Source organism: Lotus japonicus, chromosome 4 (assembly GCF_012489685.1).
Source record: "Lotus japonicus ecotype B-129 chromosome 4, LjGifu_v1.2".
NCBI classification, from domain to species: Eukaryota; Viridiplantae; Streptophyta; class Magnoliopsida; order Fabales; family Fabaceae; genus Lotus; species Lotus japonicus.
Window position 1 is genome coordinate 50052714 of NC_080044.1, and position 24560 is coordinate 50077273.

The 24560-nt window shown below is 37.3% G+C and overlaps 1 protein-coding gene across 1 annotated transcript; it reads left to right on the forward strand.

Moving 5' to 3' along the window:
• The first annotated feature begins 416 nt into the window (after nt 1–416).
• LOC130712890 (uncharacterized) lies at nt 417–1232 on the forward strand. The gene has a single exon (XM_057562705.1). It carries the CDS (start codon nt 417–419, stop codon nt 1230–1232), a length of 816 nt encoding a protein of 271 aa, XP_057418688.1.
• Nucleotides 1233–24560: the final 23328 nt, after the last annotated feature.

A 24560-nucleotide genomic window follows, 5' to 3' on the forward strand; every position in this document is an offset into this window, starting at 1 on the left:
CCGTGAATACTTCACCTGTTTCCAACAACACACGCATCCAAAAACCAATGCATGCCTTACTAACATGACCACAAGCCACGCGTAGTCCTCAGAGGTACGTCTACCAATGCTTTATTTTCGAAGCTGATGAGTTTCGTTTGAAGCATCGTATCCACTAAACAACCATTTCCATGGGGCATGGCCAATTCGTAACCGCCGAACTACATATCCTTTATCAACCGGCGCCGGCGCCAGTTTTCTGTTGTTCCAAATCCCACCATCCTGTTACCGAAGTGTCGCGTTTTATCGACTGAACTCAAACCTGTAGTTATAAATACCCTTCGTCTTCTAACAATTTCTTCATTATTCCCAATAGCCAATTTCAAACAATCGTTTTTTTCTATATTCTTCTCCTTATCTCTTGTTGTGTCTCAAGCATGGATTTGAGTCAAGATAACCTGTATCAGGTGTTATGCCATGCACCCGCATACCTTCTGTGTAAGCTTAAGAGTGTATCTTCAGAAGTAGATTTTGCGAGGGAGCCTAATTTTTGCCGTCAACAAGCCCGCAACATGCTTCAACAGGGCGACATGCACATTTTCGGTTTCCTTGACATCGCAGCACCTTTGGGGCTGGACCTGTATCATTTATTCGATAATGGTCCTTCACCAGGATTACCAATTCAATTCTTGGAATTATTTAACAGACATTGGAGAATCCTCAATTCCTGGAACGGGTTGGTAGTGGTTGAATTTGAGAGAATAGAAGTAACGCCACCAACGTCGTGCTTATGCAACCCCGTGACCGGTTCATGGGCCCTCCTAAAATCTCCCATGGAAGAGTACGACAATCCTCATGAACTTCAAATGCATATCGTCATCTTTCCAACTGACACACATGGAAACGATTCCAAGTTGATATGCATTAACGGAGCTCACAGTCGGTGGGGTCCCCCATATGTGATGAAGGAATATAACCCCGTTAAAAATAACTGGGAAGTATTGGAAAATAACATTGAGTTCGGGGCTAGGCCGCTCGATCTTGACCAAGTGGCAGTCCTTAATGATAGTTTGTACATGATGTCAGATAATTTCGATTACGGCGAGGAACAGGTTTGGCCGCCGTCTCCATTGCCGTACATAGTGCAATATTCCCCCGTCGAAAAAAATGGTAACATTCTACCTCTCCCTGCTGAGGCTGTTCATAATCCTTTTCATGGTGCATACCGGGTCTTCAAATGGGGTAGCCGATGAACGTCAAAAGAGTCTCTATGTCTAGTTCGATATATCGAGTTGACATTTACTCTATGGATCTCTGAAGATGGTTCGCCCGGCTCATGGGACCTTATTCATCGCATTAATGTCGGGGATATGGGGATACACAACGCACTGGAAGATGAAGATGAAGATGAAGATGATGACAATCTTTTAAAAAAAAAAAACAGATAATGATCCAAATAGAGGTTTTGGTATTGTTAATGGTGACTGTTTGATCTTCGCGACGAGGGCCCTTGTCTATGGTTACAATATCAACGGAGCTTACTCTTGGAAATTTAAAGTTCTTGGCGAAAACACAATGGGGTCGTATGCCAGGTTCATCTCTTATTCCAGTACCTTTCGGCCTGTTGACTTGCCTCAAATAACCTTGTTCAGTGAGGTTCGTGCAGCATTAAATGGTTAAATGTTATTTGGGTTTCGTTTACTATGTAAATCATTAACCGTGTAAGCATTATGGTCATCTGTCTTTCTGTAGTTCTTGTTCACTCATGCATGTTGTATGTTTTACTCTTTGTGTATATTATAAATGTAATTTTCTTTCTAGTGCTCTCAAGTTATAGCATGGCGTGCCTAGCTTATAATTGCGTTATTTTATTATTTAAATTGACTTCCGCTACGTATTCTTTTTTTTTTAATAAACAAGAATATTGACTACAAACATAATGTTTTTCTCATTTTTCTTTTCTCATTCGTGTAATAGGTTGAAATACCATTTTTACTTCACTTAAATAAAAAACTCATCACACTCAACCAATTTTAACAAAGACCTTCACATTGATTAGGTGAAGTAGTCATCATTGTTTCGAGCTACGCAAAAGGTGGAAATAATCAAATATGTGCATCGTAAAAAGTATGATGCACCCTACAAATTAGGTGTAAGACTCATCATTTTCTAGAGCTGAGTAAAAGTTATGACATAAAGGTGATAGCTCCGTCTCAGTCAACATCACCTGATCCAAACACACTTTCGTCTGTAATCCAAGCTATGTGCATATTCTTTTCCCATGTCAGTGATCGAAGTGACAACACAAGCGTTTTTTCTAGTGTCCACGTGCACCAGTCTTCGAGATTATGGAAAGGTAAGCGGTACTAAAACACTGAGCGTTTGAGAAGCCCCTCGGCCACGAACAGACCCAAGTCCATAAGTACTCCCTCAGTTCCTAAATAACTTACATTATTTATAGCTAAATTTTGTTCTTAATTGCACTTTACAAAGTGCAAGGTTACGGTAGAAAGTTAAATTTCAATTTTAATAAACCATGAATATTAATTACTATTTCTTAATAGGACAATAGCACAAATATATTACAAGCCCAAAGCTGATTAAGCTGAATACGATAGAAGAAAATAAAAATTACGACATGGGAACAAAATAAACTATTACAGCCGTTCACACATTGAAACATTTCATATTAATGATTGCACAGCACATTGATGCGTCCACCACTCTTGAAATTTTTAGAAACTTACTCACCGTTCTTAATAAACGGCCATTTTAATTCTGCAGTCAACAATAATTCCAGCCGCATCTCATTTGTTGTATCCATCAACAAAGCAAGAGCTGATAGCATTCTCATTTTGTGATACTTGTACTGCCATAAACGAATTTCATCAATCAATTGATGTGGGGAACACACATGAAATGAATAAGAAACTACATATAATTGTCAAGAAAAACATTAACAAATGTGTAGATGAATTACTCACATCACAAACGAAATGACCAGAAAAATCATGGTCCGTTTGACCTCTGGAAGAGCTCATATTAAGACGTAGCCAATATAGGACCCAATCAGCCGAAGTCTCACTTGAATGGGAAACCACACATAGTAGCATTGAAGACGAAATCAAATACCATTAAAAGATTGATGACAAGAATAAAGAAATACATGATGACATACCTGCTGCCACAGTCCGGAGTTCCGGTTGCCATTTTTATATCCCATGTTAAAAGTTGCGCAGCCATTCTTTTAATATACGAAGAATGATTCCCCATTGAAATAATATTCGACACTTTGGCACACTATAAATATATAAATCAGAATTAGTGAGACATTATTTTGTTGGTCAAAAAAGGAACAACACGAATGAAATATGATGAGGAATTAAATCACCATTGTGGAAATAATTTTCCTTTTCCGTTGTTCATGATTCAGATTGCTGTCAACATGAAACACAACACGATCCTTCAACGAAATTACAGCCAAAAACCAATATCCATATTCATCTAGTATGGGAAGGTAGATCTGATGTAATCACAAATTGGAGTAAACAAAGAATTAATCGAATTTACAGCGAGGAAAGAAACAACTAATATGGTCGTAGTAATTATGTAATACAACTCACGTGTGAGAGGCGATCAAATGGTGGCATCCATGTATGCCCATAATAATTGGACAATTCTTGCACCGTTTCCTCATTCGAAACAGAATCCTTATGGTGTGTGCACACGAAATTAAAATCGAACAAACATCAAAACATATTGACGGAAAATATTAATTCAAAATAGTATATAGCGTACAGATTTGTAATATTGGTAATATCATACCGCAAAGGAAGGAGGTAAGGCCCAAAATATTGGGCAATTACTATCACGCTGCATGTGCGTAGCTCGCATGGCCATCAACGAAATCATCTAAAGGAATTACGAAATGAAACAAAATTTACCTATAAGGGATGAAACATTGTGATACGAATCAAATATTACTAAATCAAATATACAGATACTTTCACCTGGTAACTGATAACATTTCCTTCCCTAAAGCAATTAAAGTCTTCTCTGGTAACCTTTTTCTTCCCCATCCGCAAGATAACCTCACTGTTGAAACATAGACATACGTCAAAATTTGATCAATGTCAACATTCAAATAATTCAATATCTTACCAGGGTGCCATCCCTGGATGGAATACATAGGCTGCAACTTGAAATTCGGCCCGAAATAACAGCATATCCCGTGTTGGTGGAAATGTACTTAAAATACCCTGCACGTATGAAGGAAACAAATCATTAATGGGTTTAGCTAGGAAGGAATGTTTTGCTTGCGATTCATGGAGGTTTATATTCTGACATCAGGTAAAATGTAGCCACCAGTGTAGTTCAAAGTATAATCCAGTTCACTGTTTTCGGAGTATGAAATAGAGCCGATAGCCCTGGAACAGTTTTTTCCCTTGCTAGGGTTGGTGACTACGGCTGGCGAAGTTGCATCTAGGTTGTCCGTTTTAGCAGCTTTCGAATGCCTATGATCGGGTGTCCCCGGTGACAAGAATAGTTTCTTTCCAGTTTTCCTATAAGGCCACCTGAGTCCCTGTTAAAGTAAATAGGGTTCTGGGTGACAACAATCCACATTCTGAAGCATAAATATACTAATAACAATAAAGAAACTTGGTTCTTTGATAGTTTTCACCTGCCCAGGGCTTGTGTCAGCGTTGACCCCTGTTTTTCCCTGACAAGATTTGTTTTTCACAATGCATTTCAAGTTTTCTTCAGTGTCAAAGTCCTCTTCACATTCATCAATGTTCATGTGCATTACATTCGTGGTTGTCGTCTCTTTCCCATCCAAGGGCTTTGCTGGAGCGGGCCTTTGTGCATGAGTATTTTTAAGGGCACTACCGCCTTCAGAAATTATTGTTTCAACAATATTTGCCACAAAAACATTAAGTTCATCCATAGTCGATTGCAAATTGTTGATCCGGGATTTCATGACCTGAAAACCCATGATAATTTGGAGAGTAAGTCGATACAGTACACGGATATGTGGATTGCATTGACGTTGGAAGAGGAATTATAGAATTTAAGGGCGTACCTTATTTTCAACATCGGAATCGTTGACCAAAAGCGATAGTTGCTTTAATGCAAGACTTAACTCTCTGACTTCTGTACTTAAATCCACTACCTCAGACTTAGAGGTGCTGGGCCCTCCTCCGGAAGACAGATTCTCCAAACTGACGTTGAAACCCAATATAAATAGTTTAGAAATATAATCATCAATATACTAGTGTGGATAAAATAGACAAAAATAATACAAATCGTTATATTTACTCGGACGGTCAGTGGCAACCATCGGAGTTGTTCGACATGGGCAGCAGTTTTTTCCATTCCACCGGACTACATTGAGCACCATGGAATGGATGCAGACCACCAGCTTCCGTCGAAAATTCGTTTTTGGAGGTACGAGAACAAAACTTAAGCTAAGCTGAGATGGCATTGTTAGGGTCATCAAAAGCCTGCAACCGTGAATCTGGAAACCCGGACATTTGGCTATTACAATCCTCAACATTTGTGTAAATCCCTGGTGTTTTGCCGCCGAACACCACGTAAGTTATGAATGAGGGACAACCTCCTACGACGGTTGATTTTGAGTCGTCCATAATGTTGGGTTGGAGAGACAAACTTAGCTGAGGACGGGAGTGGTTGAGTGAACAAGTCCAGTGTAAATCTTGAAATGAAAGTCCATGTCACGTTGGACCAACGATATATGATATGATGCTGGGAGGTATGCTTCTTCGGACGTATTTACCCTTGTTGCATGTTCGGTTCTAAATTCTAATTCTAATATTACGGTAGATGGAAAGGAAGAAAAATGACACGTGTGATTACATCCCCAGGTCTCACTCTTCTTTGGTGACCTATTTCTTTGTTTAGTTATTCTTCCTATCCTAGCATAATTCGAGCATCTCCAATGCATGGTTGCTAGTTGGGTTGCTTAAAAATTATTTTGGTGGGTCCAAACTGACACATAGGATTTAAGCAACCCAAGCAAAATTCGCTCCAACCACGGTTGCTTATTTTACTTTTGGTTGGGTCCCACTATACCTCATATATTTATATTATTTCAGGGTAAAGACACTATACAAGTACATGAATGAAAGAGAAAGTATAATTTTTTAGTCAAAAAGTAAGGAGAGAGAAAATAAGCAAACGTTGCTTAAATTATCAAACGTTGCTTAAATTTAAGCAACTCAACTGCCACGTCATGTTGCTCCAGTGGTACTCCAAAATAAGCAACGTTGCTTAAGTGCGCCAACTAGATTTAAGCAACTCCCATTGGAGATGCTAACGTATGAACTTTACGTCACTGCACACCGGATCTCCTTCACCAAATCAATTTTAAGACAGTTTTCGTGAGGATATACTAAAAAATCACCTTTATGAAAGAAAATCATTTCACGCTAATCGAAGCCTGCTTTGTGTCAATCAAGCTCTCTGATGCCCATCTTTTCATCACCGTATCACGCAAATTGAACAATGATTTACGGGAAAAGGGCTCTTTAATTTACATTTGTACAATTTTTGGGTGACCCCCAACGTCCAAAAGACTTTTATTATAGTGGTGTAATTTTACACCACTTTTTTTAACCTGCTATAATAGGTGAACACATCTTTTTTCAAAAAAATTTAATAGATGACAAATTTTTAATGATATTGTTTTTTTTTTTTTAAATAATGTGTTGACCTGCTAAAACCGATTAAAGTAAGTGGTGTAAAATTACACCACTCTAAAAGTGGTGCATATTAGGGAGAACCCTTGTCATTCACTTGGTTTCAGACATTCAATTAAGGTGTAATTTAGCCTAGTTAAATATGAGAATGGATTCAAGGAGAAAACGTGGGATCAGGCTGAAGCATCCCATAGTAGCTTCTCCGTGAGAGAGATCCGATTCTCTCAGATCTGATAACATCCCAAAAACCTGATTCCGGTTATACCCCTTTCCCCCTTTCCTCCTCTGTGTTTATACCCCCTCTCCTCCTCTGTATCTTGGCCTTAGTTTTTATAAAGATGAGAAGAAAAGATGAAGTCCATCCTTGCTCAGACCTTTCTCATATCCGATCTCTCTCTATCTCTGAGTCGGTGCCTCACTGCCTCTAGATTTCTTTCCTTTTTTTTTATTTCCCCCCTGTTATTCACGTTTTTGGTGGCAGTGATCTTTGAAAGGGGATTTGTGTGTGGCTTAACATCCATTGAAGGTTGGAAATGTCAGATTTGCGTGGCTTAGCATCCATTGAAGGTTGAAGAATAAAAAATAGAGAAAATTGATAAGAAACCGATAACATATTATTTTTTCTCATCGTGGCTCTGATTCTCCCCTGCAATCAATTTGAATATATTAAAATGAAAATATTTTAATAAATATTCATGCTCAGTTTAGTCATTACACATTTAGAATCCATTCTAATCAAAGATATCCAAACAAAATTCCCTTATAAGAATCACGTTTCTCACAATGTATCCAAACATAAATTACATCACTGAAACTCACGTTTACTAGATCCAATTCTTGTCAGATCCAATTCTGCTAACGCTCATCCAAACACATTAATGGTTTCAAATCTGGAGAGGCCAAACGTGGATCCAAAAATCCAAAAGCAACTATTTCTTGCTTCTGCAAACGTGGATCAGGGCCAAACGTGGATCTGCAGAAGTTTTCCAAACACACACTAAATTGATAAAAATTACAACTTGTAAGGGAGGTGAGATTCATGCTTCAATTCGATCCACGTTTGGCCCCGATCCATGAGGCCGAGTGCTTTTGGATTTCTGGATCCACGTTTGGCCTCTCCAGATTTGAAACCAAACACACACTAAATGTCTTTCCAAATTTTCCATAGATTTTGTGGAACTGATTCACAAGTCGGCCTCTATTTTTTATGAAGTTGAGAGTGAGAGAGAAATCCAGGAAAAGATGGCTGAGGATTGTCTACCTTCTGAAATATTACAAACCCCATTCCCCGGGGAATTCGAACCATCAATTAACTTATATTCTAAGATCACTGAATGCAAATGGTATTAAAGCCAGGATTACAGCAGGAAAAAAAAAACAAATTTCCCAGCCAAGTAGGCACGTATAGAAGACACCTAAATCATTTCATTTCTCTCTGCTAATTTATAAATAAAAAATACAAGAGAACAATTGGGAAAAAAAGATACAACATAAATGCATTACAAGAAGCAATTAAGGTGATTGTCGATAATGATTGCTATCTGAAGTATACGTTTTGGTATCCTCATAATCATCCTCAGAGTCTTCACAAATATTCATGAGATTGTCACGGAGGAAATCTGCTCCTATGCAGAAACTTTCGGACATTTGACGAGTTTCAAAATCCAGCACTGCATGCTCAGATAGGTGATTTAAAAAAATGGTATGAAGATACCCATACGGGGATGCTTCGCAGGAGCTGATTGCTACTTTTGACAAGTGCTCAACCACTATATGAGTTGGATTCACTGGCATACCTTTTAGAGTATGATAAATTATAAATACGTCATGATCAAGAACTTCATATAGATATGTACGTCGCGGACAACAAACCCGAGTAATGAACATGTGTATTACCCTTGCAGCATGGTTAAGGTATCGGGTCTGAATCTTATGAAATTTGGGTGGAGCGTTGCCTATAAAGACAGTATCGCAAATATCTTCATGTCTGTATAAGGACCACCATGTTTATGAGTATCTCGATCCCTCATTTGGTGCATTCAGTAAATGTTGAACATGATAACTAGTTAACGCAACCTCGAATCCGTAACAGTTACCTGAGAGTCCCCTACCAGGATTAAACACGGCTGTGTTCCAGTAGTCCTTGATTATGGTCGGGTACACAGGTGACTTTGAGGCATTATTGATAAAGACGAGTGGAGAGTCATGGATCTCTCTTGCTCCAGGTATGCCAAGATCCATCAAGTGTTCAAGTTCAAAATGGTACGGCATGCAAATATCGTTGGGAAAAGCCATATGAAGGTTGTATACAAACTCACTTGGTGTATCAATGGAAGTTGGAAATCACACTGTGATGGGAACGAAGAAGAATTAGGATTTAGTCTTTATGGATTTACCTTATTTAACCGCGAGGGGGGTGTTTTATAGGCAGAATTAAGACGTCGATGACCCATGGGAAACGTTTTCAGTGATGCGTGTGGCGGTGTGGGTGTGATGGGGGCGTGTGATGTTCCAGATGCAGATAGAGACGTCATCTTTTACGCCAACCCTTTACAGTTCTCAAAAAACAAATTAACTTAATATCTAATAAAATTAGAAGTTAAATTTCATGAGTGGTTTATATTAACAAGTCAGTGATGATTGACAATCTAAATTCGTCAACAAGTCCCTGCTTTACTAAATATAAAATCAAAATTAACTAACCACAACTATAATATAAATCTTAGATTTATTTTGCAAAAACAAAATTAAATTTTCCATTTAATATCTTTTTACCTTGTAAGCTGAGTGTACAGTGTATCCTCCCTCCGGGTTTGCCGTCCAAAGCCAAGAATCATTAGAACCTTCCAGCAGCGGTACCGTCTCAAGCAACACAACAAGATCTTTCACTAGCAAGTTCTCTCGAGAGCTCAGATGCCTCGTCCATTTAAAGGACCAGGTCCACGTGCCTTCTATCTTCTCTCTCAGATTTAGAATGTATTCATTTTTCTGCAAAGAGAGGTGAAAAAGCTTGCGAAAGCGAACACTTAGCGGGGTCCCATCACACCAAACGTCCTTCCAAAATCGAGTTGAGTATCCATTCCCCACTCTCCGACGTACCCCATCATCAAACCAGCAAGTCCCCTCCTTTTCCTCAAAACAAAGTTAAGTTATGTCGCGCCACCAAATTGAGTCATTCGCTTTAGCGTTCAGATCACCCTTCGCCACACGGTTACCATAACGAGACCAAAGAACCTTGCCACATAAGTCATTGGCTCCGTGCATTAATTTCCATCGCCATTTTCCCAAGAGTGCTTTGTTAAAAAGCTCCCAATCCTTTATACCCAGGCCACCATCCTCCTTAGGTTTACATACCTGCTTCCATTTAACCCAACATATTTTCTGAGCTGAATCAGAACCACCCCATAGAAAGGTTCGCATGATTTTTCTTGCCTCCTTTACTACCACCTTTGGTATGCGGAAGAAGGATAGGAGGAAAAGTGGTAAAGCCTCCAAGACGCTATTTATGAGACAAACTCTCCCCCCATTAGATAGCATTTTTTGCTTCCACAAGGAAAGCTTTCTCCGCATTTTAACCAGAACAGGTTGCCATAAGGTCGCACGCCTAGGATTGCCTCCGATAGGGATTCCCAAGTAAACAAAAGGAAGATTTGTCAGCTTGCAGTTCAGCATAGATGCATACATCCGAAGGTCGGCATTAGGAACACAAATACCAACAACACAGCTCTTTAAGAAGTTCACCTTCAAGCCCGAGGCCAGTTCGAAGCACCTCAAGATGCATTTCCAGGTTAGGACGTTCTGCACATCTTAAGTCATATAATAATTGTTACTAATGCACATCTTAAGTCAATATATCTTAGTTATATTTTTTTTTTTGATAGGCAAGTCAATACTCAGATAAATATCTATATATGTAAATCATCACTGACTTGTTAAAAACAAATAAACACGAAATGAATTGAAAATTAGTTTTATGAAGCAACATAAAATATTTGTTTTAATGTACTAAAAAATGAGTTTAAAATTAATCTTTTATTAAACTTTATCAATGTAGTTAGTAGTTACATTTCATATATTTATCTTATTTATATTTATCTAGTACGAAATAAATTTCTTATATTATCATATGTATTATTTATTTGTGTTAAATTAAACACATAACTAAAAAATAAACCCGCGTGTTGCACGGGTTTAACTTCTAGTTACCTAAGAATAATGGAGTATATCTTAGTTATAAATCCAGATTACCTAAATTTGCAGGTTTAATTTAAGCTAAGTGATTAAAGTTGGTAAAATGCAATAACATCGAAAAACTCTTTAATTAACATTAAATAGGAACCCTTTCAAAAAATACTTAATTAGGAACTATATTAACCAACAAAAAAAATAACACTTCAATATATATATAACTCTCAAAATAGAAAACAATTCAAAAAATAATTCTAAATGAATAAATCAAAAACTTTAACACCACTTCTTTTCTATGCGCTCATAAAAAATAAAAAATAAAACTAATTTTCTCTCAACCTCTTCCTCTCTCTCCAACCCTTCATCAGCTCATCTTTTCACTTTTCAGTGCACACAAAGCTATGTAAACAAGATTATTTACGTGTTTACTTAATTAATCTTCGTTCTGGTTCACCCATTAGTAGTATTTTGTCTCTTTTAAGACAGATCAAGTGGAAATTAAACAGATCATTAAGTGCAGCCGTCAAACTGGAAAAAAGTAAATAAACAGCAATCTTGGACTTTTCACACTGATCTGACGGAGAAAAATCACATTTCATTGATGTGTGAAGGAAGAAGATGGGATGGGACATAAAAACACTAAATAAAGGAAAAAAAAATTTAACGGGGCCTAAAAACATGCTCATGCATGGCTGATTCTTCTTAAGACAGCAGCGGCCAACTTTTGACGATGGAGTACGAGATCTCCCCTTCGCCGTCAATCGTGATCCTCATGAGTAATTGGCCGCTGTTGACCAGCTCGAAATGCATTCGAACAGGACGGTTAATTTGGTAGCGACGAATCACCTTCATTGCGAAGTCCGCCCAGAAATATGCCCCATCAACCGTTCGTTTGATCACGCACTCGAAGCAATTTCCGGCAGGGTCTGTTATAACAACTTCAGGACGAATCTCGTCACCCCATTGATTCCAAAAGTTCTTCGGGATGAAGAAAATAGTTTGCTGAAAATGCAGAAAACAACACCGTTCGTCAGAATAGCGAAAAATAATGAAGAGAAGCACAGAAAAGAAATCAAAGACAAGGGTTTATACCTCTTCTCTTTTCCACACGATAGCGAATTGCCTGTCGTTGTATGCCCAGACTGAGCCACTTTGCATGGTGTTTCAAGTGGTGTATTTTACACAGTAATGAGAAAGATAAGGTTTAGGGTTTGTTGTGAATGTTGTTACCTTTTTTGGCTGAAAGTGGTCTTTTTATAGTCAAAATGAAAGACAACTATGATTGATGACCCTTGGACTGAAAGTGTGTTTCCGTTATCAACACGCATGGGCGTGATTTTTCATGCCAAGCCTTTTCAAAATGAAAATAATGTATTAATTCGATATATTAATTCGAACCTTAATGAATAAAGTTGGAAATCGTTCTGTTTTAATGATTTTTGGTAAATATCTATCTATTTTTTATTTGTTTTTAAATGCATCTATCTTCTATTTTCTTCTTCCTTTTTTTCTAAAATAACATTTTCTCTTTCATTTATCAACAGATTGCAAGATTGCAGTTACAAAAAAAGAGGGAAACAATGATCAATGAGAAGAGGCAGAATAGAAAAATAAACAAAAACGAAATCAACTAATTTGGAATCACAAACAAACTCCAGACTTTAATAATTTTTTTTGTTATAAGACAGAATCGATTTTTTTTTGGTACACTCTTCAGAAGCAAATCAACAAAAGACAGAAAAATAAAAGAAGCAAATCAACAATACACAGAAGCTCCGATACCGAACCTCTGATTTTGGACCATGGAAGTTGTGCATGTCACCGATTTGGCCATTGAAGCTGTGCATGTCACCGATTTGGACCTCTGCACCTCTGATTTTCCTACCTCTGGGTTGAGAACCTCCGATCCGTGTTCTGATATGTATTTCGAACCACCGATCTTGGAGGCGAACACCTTTGGACAGAGTTCAATCTGAGAACATGGAGGCTTCGATCGATTTTGAGAGAGAAAGAGAGAACGAAGGTGAGAGCCTCTGATTTGGGTTTGAGAGAAAGGAGGAGTACAAAGGTGAGGAACACACATTTAAAACACACATGCTAAACTCTAGTGTCAACTTTTGACTTACATATTAAAAAATATTTTATCAACTTTTTGAGTTTGTAATATCTAATCCATGTCACTATGTTGTATTTAGGTGATTTTAAATAGCATAAATACACTTATTACATAACTTTGTTATCTTAAATTACATATTTCAAAATAATTTAATAATTTTATATGTAACTTTTTATTAAAACATATTTTAACTTTTATTTATTTAAACTATAATTAATTATACAGAAAAAAAAATATCAAGCTCAAACAGGGACACGTTGACAAATTGAAGCATTAAGGTTTACGGGTACTAATGCCTCGAAGTTCTGAGGCATTATTTTTTTAAAAAAGCAAATTTTAGTGTTTAGTTGTATTAGAGCATCTCCAATGGTGAGATCTTAATTTTGAACTTAACTCACTTTTTGTGGGCCCAGACTGCAACATAAGATTTAAGACACTCATAGGTTTTTCATCGTAAGAATCTTAATTAGGGTTTCAGAATTCTGGGGAGGTGCAACCTTTGATCGGGAATTAGGGTTCTCAGGTGAAGTTGTTGACTATGCATTGTCATTTGACATGCATACTGATACTCTTGCTGGGATACTGGGAGCCCGAAGCAGTGGAGCTAAATTTGAAAAGGGCTGGAGACGTAAACTCGACAACACCGACATCTGCCAAACCCTGTATGGCAGACCATCCATTTCTGATGAGGATGCTTCAAACGTTCTCTACCTTACCCCTGCTGCATACCTCGTTCACATAATGTCAGTCAATGTGTTTTGTCCCAGGCTTAACCAACACCAATATGTCCGTGAATTGGATTGTTTCATAATTTATCACGTCCTAAAGAACCGTGAATTAGACCCTGTGGTCCTTGTGTATGGGCATTTGAAGCGCATGTGGTCAAACAACAGTCATGGCATTCCTTATGGATTCATGATCACTCGCCTGCTGATGGACATGAGGCCAAGATCATTTGTTCGCTGGTCCCCGATTCGTCGAGAAGACCCTGAGATGATGTCACTTGAATTTCTTGATGGACTTGGGATAAGCATTGAAGCTCCATGGCTTTCTGATGATACCGATCGGGAACCTTCCACAGCATCAGATTCATCTTCTGACCAATCTGTAATATCCTCTTCCCCTGATGCCGTTGTCGAACTCAATTATTGGAAGAGGAAAAGAGATGGCCCTGGATCCACTTCCTGACTGCCTCAGCTCTTTGAATATGGTTCATTTCCACACTTCGTCATTACTATGTTGGAAGAAACTTCATTTACATTCTGCAATTTTATTATATAATTGTGTTTGATGTTTATCTTCTTGTTTCATTTGTGCATCAAAGCCATAAATATATCAAAATTGAAAAGCGTTACTTTGTAGGCGTACACCATTATATTGTCTCGACTTAGATCTACATTATTGAAAAAGTAAGGGTATAATTAATAAGATGAAACCTAAAACATCAAAACCACAGTTACATAGGAACAAATAAATTATTATAACACGACACTTCAAAAGGAATGGAGGGAGTACTATTTACTCGTACTACTTGTACTAACAGCGAGATACGTACGGGATCATGTCAAGCGGTTCTCAACTCGTATGTGGAGCACGTCTGTTGTCGTTCAAATGAGACATACCCTTTCGGGTTCAACCAAAAAATACGTAAAATCCATCCATGTGCGGGCAGGGCATTGAGAACCAACTACCGGTGCGGAGATCTCCATACAGATTGTCTCCAAAAGAAATGTCTGTGTACTGTCCTTTTCAGCAAGAAAACACAAGTGGGTAGCATCACATTTAATAGAAATTAGTAGTCATCTGAAAACGGGTTGAAGATATAAAGTTTTTTTTATTGATATTCTTTACGTCACTTCTTCTTACTTCCTTCACGAGGCCGCTTGTCTCGACTACATGTCCACGGATCTCAAATCTCTTGATTTGAACGATTTAATTGTTTATTTCGCTTCCGTAGTTCTTGTTTACATCCACATAAATACTGAAACTCACCTTATATATCGCATGTCACTTTTTCAACATATTTACCAATTCTGGCTAAACAATCAAATGAGTAACCAAACTTGTGCTTCGGAGGTCATTCATATGTCAAAAACTACTTTGGATGATGTTGTCTTTCCAAACACTGTGGTGAGTCTAAGGGATATGCAACAATTCGGAGTAGATGTTGTCTCGATGATGCATTGTGTCGGGTGGACGGATTTCTTTGACATTCCATACAAAGACAATAAAAGGATTGCCAGAGATTTCGTCATCGAGTTTTGGTCAACCGCCCAAAAGGAGGACGGTGGTATTATTGGCCTTGTCCAAGGGAAGCGTTTATTTGTCACTCCTTTCACCATTTCTGCCTCCACCAAGTGTTTGGAGGAGGGTGTTGTCTACCATCCCCACTGGGCAAATAGCTATGATACTGAAGATATTTTTCGTGTTCTCTTCGGAAACAAAGCTCCGGTTGTTGATGCACCTCTGGTGTCGAACCTTGTGCCGGAGGGCCGATTCCTATTCCATCTTCTTACCAACATTGTTACGCCAAGAACCAATAACCTTGACGTACTGAATGACCAAGATATCTTCCTCCTCTATCACCTGTTGTCCAATACCCCAATCAATCTTCCACACCTTATTTATACTGAGTTTGAAAAGGTTTTAAAGTGCAGCCAAAAAGGGTTACTGCCCTATGGTTACATGATAACTGAGATGTGCAAATACGTGGAAGAAATTGATTATTCAAAAGCTACTTGGGACTACAATCACAGGAAGATCACAGTAGTAACTCTTCAAGCTTTAAAACTGAAAACAACAAAGAAATGGGTTCCTAAAGTTGTAGATCTCACGATTCAAACCAAGGACAACAGTAGAGGGAAAGCTAATGGTGATACATCTTTTGCCGCCGTTAATCGTTTGCAAGCTGATGGTGAGACCTCCCATGCCGCCCTTGATCGTTTGCAAGCAGAAGTAGATACTTTGAGGCGCATCCAAGATGTCCACCATAATAACTTGGTTGTAAAATACAATCACCTGGAATCTAACCTCAAGGTACTTATGTCAAAGTTAACGATGGCTCAGGATGGAATATGCAATGATTTAATTGACATCAAGGAAACTCTTAGAGGAATCGGCCGAAAATGAAGCTTTTCTTATGTGTAAGCGCATTTATGTTCATAGCAAAATCAGTTTTCTATGCATGTTTAGTGCAATGCAGCTTCACAAGTTCACTGGGTTCTGTCTATGTTTAACGTGTTTAGTGGAATGTACTTTCTTGTTTATCCCTTTTCATTTACCGATTTAAGACAAAGTTCACTCCAGTGTGTTTTTTGTGTTCATGGTAATAATAGTGTACAATGTGTTAATCGTCCTATTATGTGTTTGCGTCTCGCATGTCAACAAACTTCAAAGCCTCGGGATATTATTAAGTTGAGAACAATTTCATAACGGTTTGGGAAATAATACAGAGCCCAAGAGGCCATAAAAGATCAAAGCAAATCACCTGGGAAACGAATATGGAAGGATAAAGAGCCTAAACGAATGTAGGGCCTAACAGCTTTTATTCCTCTCTACCTTTTGCGAAGAAAGTGCTGGTGATGGCGTTATTTTATTTTGATTCCTATTGTACCCTTATTCTAACCATTAAAAAGTTGAGGTGGTTGTCTAAATGACCCATGATAAAGTTTGGGTTAAATAACCCATCATCCAATCACATTGGAGATAAGTGAGTTGGAATTTCTCTATTTTATTTATTATTTCATTTCTAACTCATTTATCTCTAATGTGATTAGATGATGCACTATTTAACCCAAACTTTATCATGGGTCATTTTTAGGTGGTGTAATTACACCTACACCACCTACTTTGACTTGGTATAGCAGGTCAACACATTATATTTTTTAAGAAAAAACATCAAAAAAAATTTGTCATATATTAAATATCTTTAAAAAAAGATGTGTTAACATGTTTTAATAGGTTAAAAAAAGTGGTCTAAAATTTAAAAGGGGTCCACATTAGGGTCACCAACGTTTAAATGAATATTAAATTGGAGAGCGGGAATAACGTTGAGCTTTGGAAAGATGAATAGTGCTGAGGTTTAAAACCATTGTAAAATTGTTTAAATGGTAATGTTTCGTGGATATCAACAGAGCCACAGAGGGTCGTGTCTCGTCTTGGAGCGAGACCCCTTCGAACGATGTGTTTGCGCTTTTATTGAGGTCCATAGAAGGCCGTGTCCTCACGCTATTTCACTGACATAGAATGACGGCGTAGCTCGTCGAACGATCCGCTTCGTATTCCGTTGATATGCTTTCAAAAAGGCTTGATTGCCCCCCATAAAGGTTGTGTATGCCTGTATGGGTCTTTAGCCAATCAAACACTTTTATGGAAGGCCCATCAACTGAAACATAGCATGGGTAATTATTACAAAACGAAACGACGTATCAAATCAGTCACACTTATCGGCTTATCAATTGTTGTATCACGTCACATGCAAAGAGCAATTTCGTATCAAATCAGTTGTCACTAAGCGTGATGGAAACGCGAAGCACATGAAACGATGCTGCTTGTCAGTGACGGCTATGCCATTGTGTTGTCACGTCATGTGATGTGATTGGGAAATGTATCACGCGACCCATTACAATAGTAGTGTTCACAAGCACAGGTAACGGGAATCGTGCCAGGCACGCAGGGGCCTCACAGTCTCAATAGTAGTGCTTCACCGATTTGGAGTTTATTTACCAATCTGGTGCAACTTTTAAAATATTTACGACACTAGTATAAATCGCCATGGCTGATGGCGTTATCTGTTTTTTTTTTTCACAGGTTTTAGAGAAATCGCCAATGGGGTTGGCTGATGTTGATTGTACTTTTCTTCTCCGTCTCGTTCATCACAGTATTTTAGTAGTCGAATTATGATTTCTTCACACCTCATTTTGAGGTGGAAGGAGGTGGAGGAAGAGAGAGATAGGAAGAAAAGAAAAAGTATGAGAGAGAAAGTATGAGATGTGATAGATGATAAGAGGAAAGAGGTAGAAACAAAAATAGGTGGAAATGAAGTGTGTATATATCATTACTCTTTAGTAGTCATATGACAACTTTGATCATTGCATGGGAAATAACATTACCGAGCTGGTTGTCCAATCACATCACACCAAACAGCCTTTATGTCCCACACGCTGCACGAGATGGAATGATACCTTAGGGTTTATCACGTCATAGCTTTTTTGAGACGCCAAATCGGCTTGCGTTTGTGAACTAATCATTCTATGTTAGATCAACTTTTGGGTTTTTGTAGATTTGGGAAGAAATATGTTGCGGTTCCTCTTCGTTTCATTTGGCTCAAAGCCCTTTCAACATTTTTTTAATAGCGAATTGTTAGTCAAAAGTTAATAATTGTGGAAACCCTATATCTCTCTAAAACTTGTCTTTACCTACACATGCATTATGTACCTAGTCTTTAACATACGCGCACACTAAATTATTACTGCCTCCCTTCCAAAACTATTTTAGTGTTAGTTTTTCACAAAGTTCAAAAGTTCATTAATTGATGTTATAATTTGACTGAAAAACCCGTATTTAATATGAGTTATATGAAAGTGAGAGAATGAAAATCATTGGTCAATTAATTGGTGAGAATAGTGATTGGTGGAAATAAGTGGTGGTACTTAGGAGATACAATATTAATTAGTTATATGGAAGAGAATGAGATACAGTGATTTAGATATGTTTTACAGGGGTTGTCTAAATGACCCATGATAAAGTTTGGGTTAAATAACTCATCATTCAATCACATTAGAGATAAATGAGTTGGAAATAAATTAATAAATAAAATATAGAAATTCCACCTCACTTATCTCCAATGTGATTGGATGATGGGTTATTTAACCCAAACTTTATCATGGGTCATTTAGACATCCCCTGTAAAACAACAATCGTTTTGAAACAAAACAAAAAAGCTAAAACTGCAATAGTTTTAAACAAATTGCACTTTTGGTCGCCGACTTTATCAAACGACATAACTTTTAGTCTTCCGTTAAAAATTATGATGTGTCATTTTTATGATTTTTTTAATTAATGAAATTAATTGAATTTTTTTTAATAAGTCTTGGTTGGGATTGCAATCGTGGATATATTCTGGATGGGGTTCGGTAGGTCGTGGGCATAATACCATCACTGGTTTTTTTTTTGAAAATATAATACCATCACTGCTTAATGCTTATCAATACATCTGGCCATCTCGGTATACCCTAAATCGGGAGTTTGTCCAATATAACTTTACTTTTTTACCAAGATATACGATCTGCTAGGCCTCCTATAAATAAATAGTTTGGTTGTAATCCATATCCTTTGTAGTGTTTCGATTATTCATACTTGAAAAACTAGAATGACTAGTCCCAGCAAATTCCGTGTTCACATGCCACACGAAATAATTATGGGCAAACAATGCGTAGAGGGAAAAATCTCTTCCACGATCACTCCGAAAGATTGTGGTGAGTCCTCAAACAGCCTCATTTCGCGCATTGAAGATAATTTGAGCTCCGTGAGGAAAGAGCAAGTTGTGCAACACAACGCCATGATAGCAAGAATCAACGAAACTGAAGCACAATTTTCATCATTCATGACTTATTTCAATGTCTCCCAACGTCAAATAAGTTCTGACGTCGCAGATCTGAGAGCCTTGTTGACCTATGTTTACAAGAAATAATGTAACGCCTTGCTTAATGCTTGTTAATTTCCGTTTGATGTTCAAGTCCTTTTCTTTGAATGAGAGGTAGAATGAGAAGGATTGAAAATTTTACCATATGGATGTGGATGATATGCACGCTCTGCTATTCCAGATCCATTATTTACTTTGTTAGTTTCAAATCTTGCTTTCTTCTCTTCATATTCACTCTTGCTTAATGAGGTTCGCTGCTGGGTGGGTCATGGCTAGGTGGGGGTGGCGGCCCCTATCCCGTGTGAGGTTGCAGATATGTTTGTGTTTGTTTGTGTTTTTTTTTTATTCTTAAGTTGGTGGAGAGGGTTGAAGCGTTGAAGAACAGGGGATGAATACATTGAAGAATTTAATTATGGTTCTAAACATGAGCTAATTAATATCATCCAAAAGGGTATTCATTTTTTTTAAATCACGTTTTTTACATATCATCCAAACATAAATCATGTTTACTCAAACACAATTTTATTCAAAATCATTCTAACAAAATCACGTTAATTCTAACACGTCGTGTCTAACGGGATGCCAAACGGGCACATGTTGGGTGGATTATACGCGATTCTGCTGTAGATAATGATCAGCACTTTCATGGTCTGTAGCAGCCTTGGATCACAGATTGCGTTCCTAGAGAAAAATAGGGAGATTATTTAGCCATGGTGGCTCCGTACTGGAGTCTCGAGCGGAGGAGGCCGGGAGCGCAGTGTACTCGAAAAAAATTCCATGAGAGCGTAATCTAGCTGCAGCATTTACAAAGATTTCTGAACAATTCTGACAAACTACGGGGTTCAGTAGGAAGAGTTGAGAAAGTTTAGTATCCTTTAGTATTTACACACAACTTATTTATTTATTAATTGGATTAGGATTAGGATTAGATGTTAGATGATCTATGCATTTAGACTGTTTTATTTGACTCTTGGCGCCCTCTCTCTTTTATAGGCTTTGTCGGTTAATGACACTTAATTTTTGGTTCGATAGTTTCAATCATCCCTGGAATTAAATACGGTGGCAACTAGGTCTAGGTCTCCCTAATATGCACCACTTTTAGAGTGTTACAATTTCACACCACTTACTTTGACCGGTTATAACAGGTCAACATATTATTGTTTTTAAAAAAATATACCATTAAAAATTTGTTATAAATTAAATTTCTTTAAAAGAAAATGTCTTGACCTATTATAGCAGGTTAAAAAAAGTGGTGTAAAATTACATCATTCTAATAGTGTTGCATATTAGAGGTCACTGCAAAATATTGTGTTGTGAAAGGTAAAGTTCATTGAAACTAAAAGTTGCTTTCAATAATAAGGCGACCAAAGTGCATTGGTCTTGAACCATGTAATGGTAAAAGATTGTGTCGTGAAAGCAAAAGATTATTGTAAGCAAAAGTTACTTTCAATAATAAGGCGAACAATGATAATTAAGTTGAGCTTACGATTAAAAATATAAAAACATGACATTACAATAAGCCACCTTACAATAGCCTCTTCTCCCATCCTCATTTATTTTCTTTTATCCACTCTCCGCTATTACCACATTAAGCAACTTCTCCCAGCCTTGCAAGCAACCCATTGGCCGACCTCTGCATCCGGTTTTTCATTTACCAAATTTTCCCCTCTTTAACTGTTGAGTCACTTTCTCAAGTCTGCTAATTCTCTCTTCAAGTTCCACAACATTTGCAGAGGAATATATTTCAACTTGGTTCATAGAGGGATTTCCTTTGTCACGAGACATCCCACCTTCAGAATCTTTCTTCAAACTCCCTAATGATAGTTCAGTTATATCTTTAGTGACATGTTACATAACTCGTAAAAAAGAATATTACACAGAAAGTTCAAAGAAAAACAAGAAATCGCCATAAACGACAAACTCACCCCAACTTTATTTTCGGAGAAAAGCCCCGAAGAAACAAGCAACTACAGAGCAAAAAGGGGGAAGCAGCAGGTTAAATTCGGCACATGTAACGCCAGGTTACACATTATTTTTGTTTCTTTCTAAACCAATAAAATATTTTGGGAGATCAATTTATTTTTTACCACGCAAGACATTGGTAGACGGCGACTTTGCAGACAACTGAAACACAAATTTTTTTTCACTTAAAAATGTACTTTGTAAAAAGATAAGGTAATATTGCATAAAATAAACCAAGTAATCAGACTCTAAAGGCACTTCTGCATATGAGTGATTAGTTTAAAGCCAGGGGCGGGCCCACACTATAGTCAAGGGGTCCAGTCGAACCCCCTGGAAAAAAATTTCAACATACCACCTTGTATATAGGAGTAGTTATTTTTTATGAACCCTCTGAAATTTCGATTTGGCATCTAGGCCCCCACATACTCTTCTCTGTCTTTATCTCTCACACGTACTCAAAGGTGTTCTCCCACTCTTTATTCGCAGTCTGGAATGTACATACCTAGGTCAAGCGGCTAAGCACACATTGAACCCACGTACCACCATCCTTACCTATCCCGGTTTTGCAGTCAATGTCTCACAAACCTATTTCATACCAGTCTCTCTTATGCGATTCATGCCCTGATTAGTGATGCCCTGGTTTTGAAATTCCCATGCTCTCTTATGTCCATAAAAACGGAATAATTTTCCAGAAAAAAGGAACCACGTCTGTATGATTCATTGATTTGTTACAGAATACAGAGCAATGATACATATACCCAAAATTTTGGGCCACCAAAAATCTACTTTTAGATTTAAATTGATAGTGATTGCAAATTGCTTTAAGTGTATGGATTAGAAAGTAACAATACAAGGTTTTTACCCATGATCCTACACGGTTTATAGCTAAGCGAAAGTAACAGGAAATCATACAAGAGATAGAAAATGGACTAACCGGATATGACGACCGAAGCGGAGGCGGAGCAAGCCGGAGAAGAGACGGTGATCGAATCAACACCAGACGTCGGACAGATCACAGAGCGGGTAGAACCAACGGATTCCATGATAGGAGCGACAGAAAATGGAATCTGGGTTTGAGAGTTAGAGAGAACGAGAGAAGAAGGTGATAGGAGAAGGTAAATCTGGGTTTGAGAGAAAGAGAGAGAAGTTGAAAAGATAATGGTTTGGATGAATGGACGGAGGGAGAAAAATGGAGAATTGCGAATAATGAATACGGTTAGTGAGAATGGTGAATTCGGAAGGTTCTAGAGCAAAAAAATGAATGAATACGTGTGAGATACAAGAAAATACAATCTTGACTTGTGAATAGATGCTAGTGAATAATGTTCACAATTTTTTTTTGTAAATAATGAATACGGTGGGTGAATGGTGAATCTATGTGTTTGGCCCAATATAAAATAAAAAACAATTCAAGCTTTATTTACACATTATTTTAATCCTGTCAATATATCAATTGTGTTAAGAAATTAGTGAAAATGAGAGGGGAGAACCGGAGAAGAGAGAATGATAGAGTGAGATAAGTAAAATGGTTTGGAATGAGGTGTGGCTGCTTGATGCAGCCTCCTTTATGTGTATGGTTAAAACTATGACAATTACATACTGAAGAGATACATAACTTAAGCCAATAAAAGAGATACATGACTCAAACCTATATGATAAACGTGTCTAAACATATATATATTTTTACATAGAATCACGTTTTGATAAAAATGTCCAATAATAAATATTTTTACAAAGAACTCACGTTTAACACTCAGATACTGTATTTTTCATTTTCATTCTATTTGTTGTTTTAGCATTTGCACTAGTTTCAAAATGTATGTTGTTTCTCAAAACCAATGTATTTTTACTGTGGTTATTCCTTCTATACCTTTATTTAATATTAGGTCTCTCATTTATCATCTCTACTCTTCACCAAGCACAATTATCACTATCCACTAAGGCTATGTTTGACATGCATGTTTAGCAGATTAGCTTGGTTAAAGCTGAAAAACTAGCTAAAAGCTTATAAGCTAGCTGATAGCTGAAAGCTGAAAGCTACGTGATTTGAACAAAAGTTATGGTAAAACTAGTTGTTTAACAAGCTTAAATTGTAAAATGACTCAAAAGGACATACTTGTATAATTATTTTTATATTTAACATTACTATATTTTCACATTAAAGTAAAATAAGATCCTAACCATTAGAGTGAAATGTGCATGGAGACCTTATGAATGTCTTAAATTCTACGTGGCAGTCTGGGCCCACAAAAGGTGAGTTAAGTCCCAAAATAAGATCTCATCATTGGAGATGCTCTTAAAGCTTGAAGGTATAAGCTATCTCAGGTAGCTTATAGCTAAAAGCTAATAGCTTATTCAATTTATTCTCATTTTTATCCTTAATATTTTATTCAAAGTCTACTATATATTTATATAATACAATTTCTACTCTTATATATTTATAAAAATATTAAACATATTTTCTCCTCCAACAACATGAAATATATTTGCTTTGGTTCGGAGTAATGATATATACCTATCTCATTTTTTAAACAATCAATTTTCACCTATTTTAATTCATATATCTTTCTTTTTATTAGCTATTTCATATAATACTTTTTTTCTCTTGCGTTTATTTTCTTGATATTTATCTCTTCCTTTCACCTCTCCACCTCATTTTTTAAATGCCAATCGAACATTATCCTCTGGTCCGTGCATTTCAAAATAGTATAATGGAAACAGGAAGTACACACAGGTTGATGGTGAGTTAAGAAGAGACATCAAGTAAAAGGTTTGATACGCAAGGAGCACGAATATGTCTTCGGATCAACTTTATGTCCCCTTTAAGTCACACATCAAAGGTCTTCGCTCACGACCTCACGTCAACAGCTTTATGTCCCATAAGCTAACTCTAGGACACATTGACCCGTATACCTAGGTTTGTACTTAAAATTTTATCCTATTTGCCTTGCCAATA

Coding starts and splice junctions, on each gene's coding strand:
- LOC130712890 (XM_057562705.1), top strand. CDS start 417: ATGGATTTGAGTCAAGATAACCTGTATCAGGTGTTATGCCATGCACCC.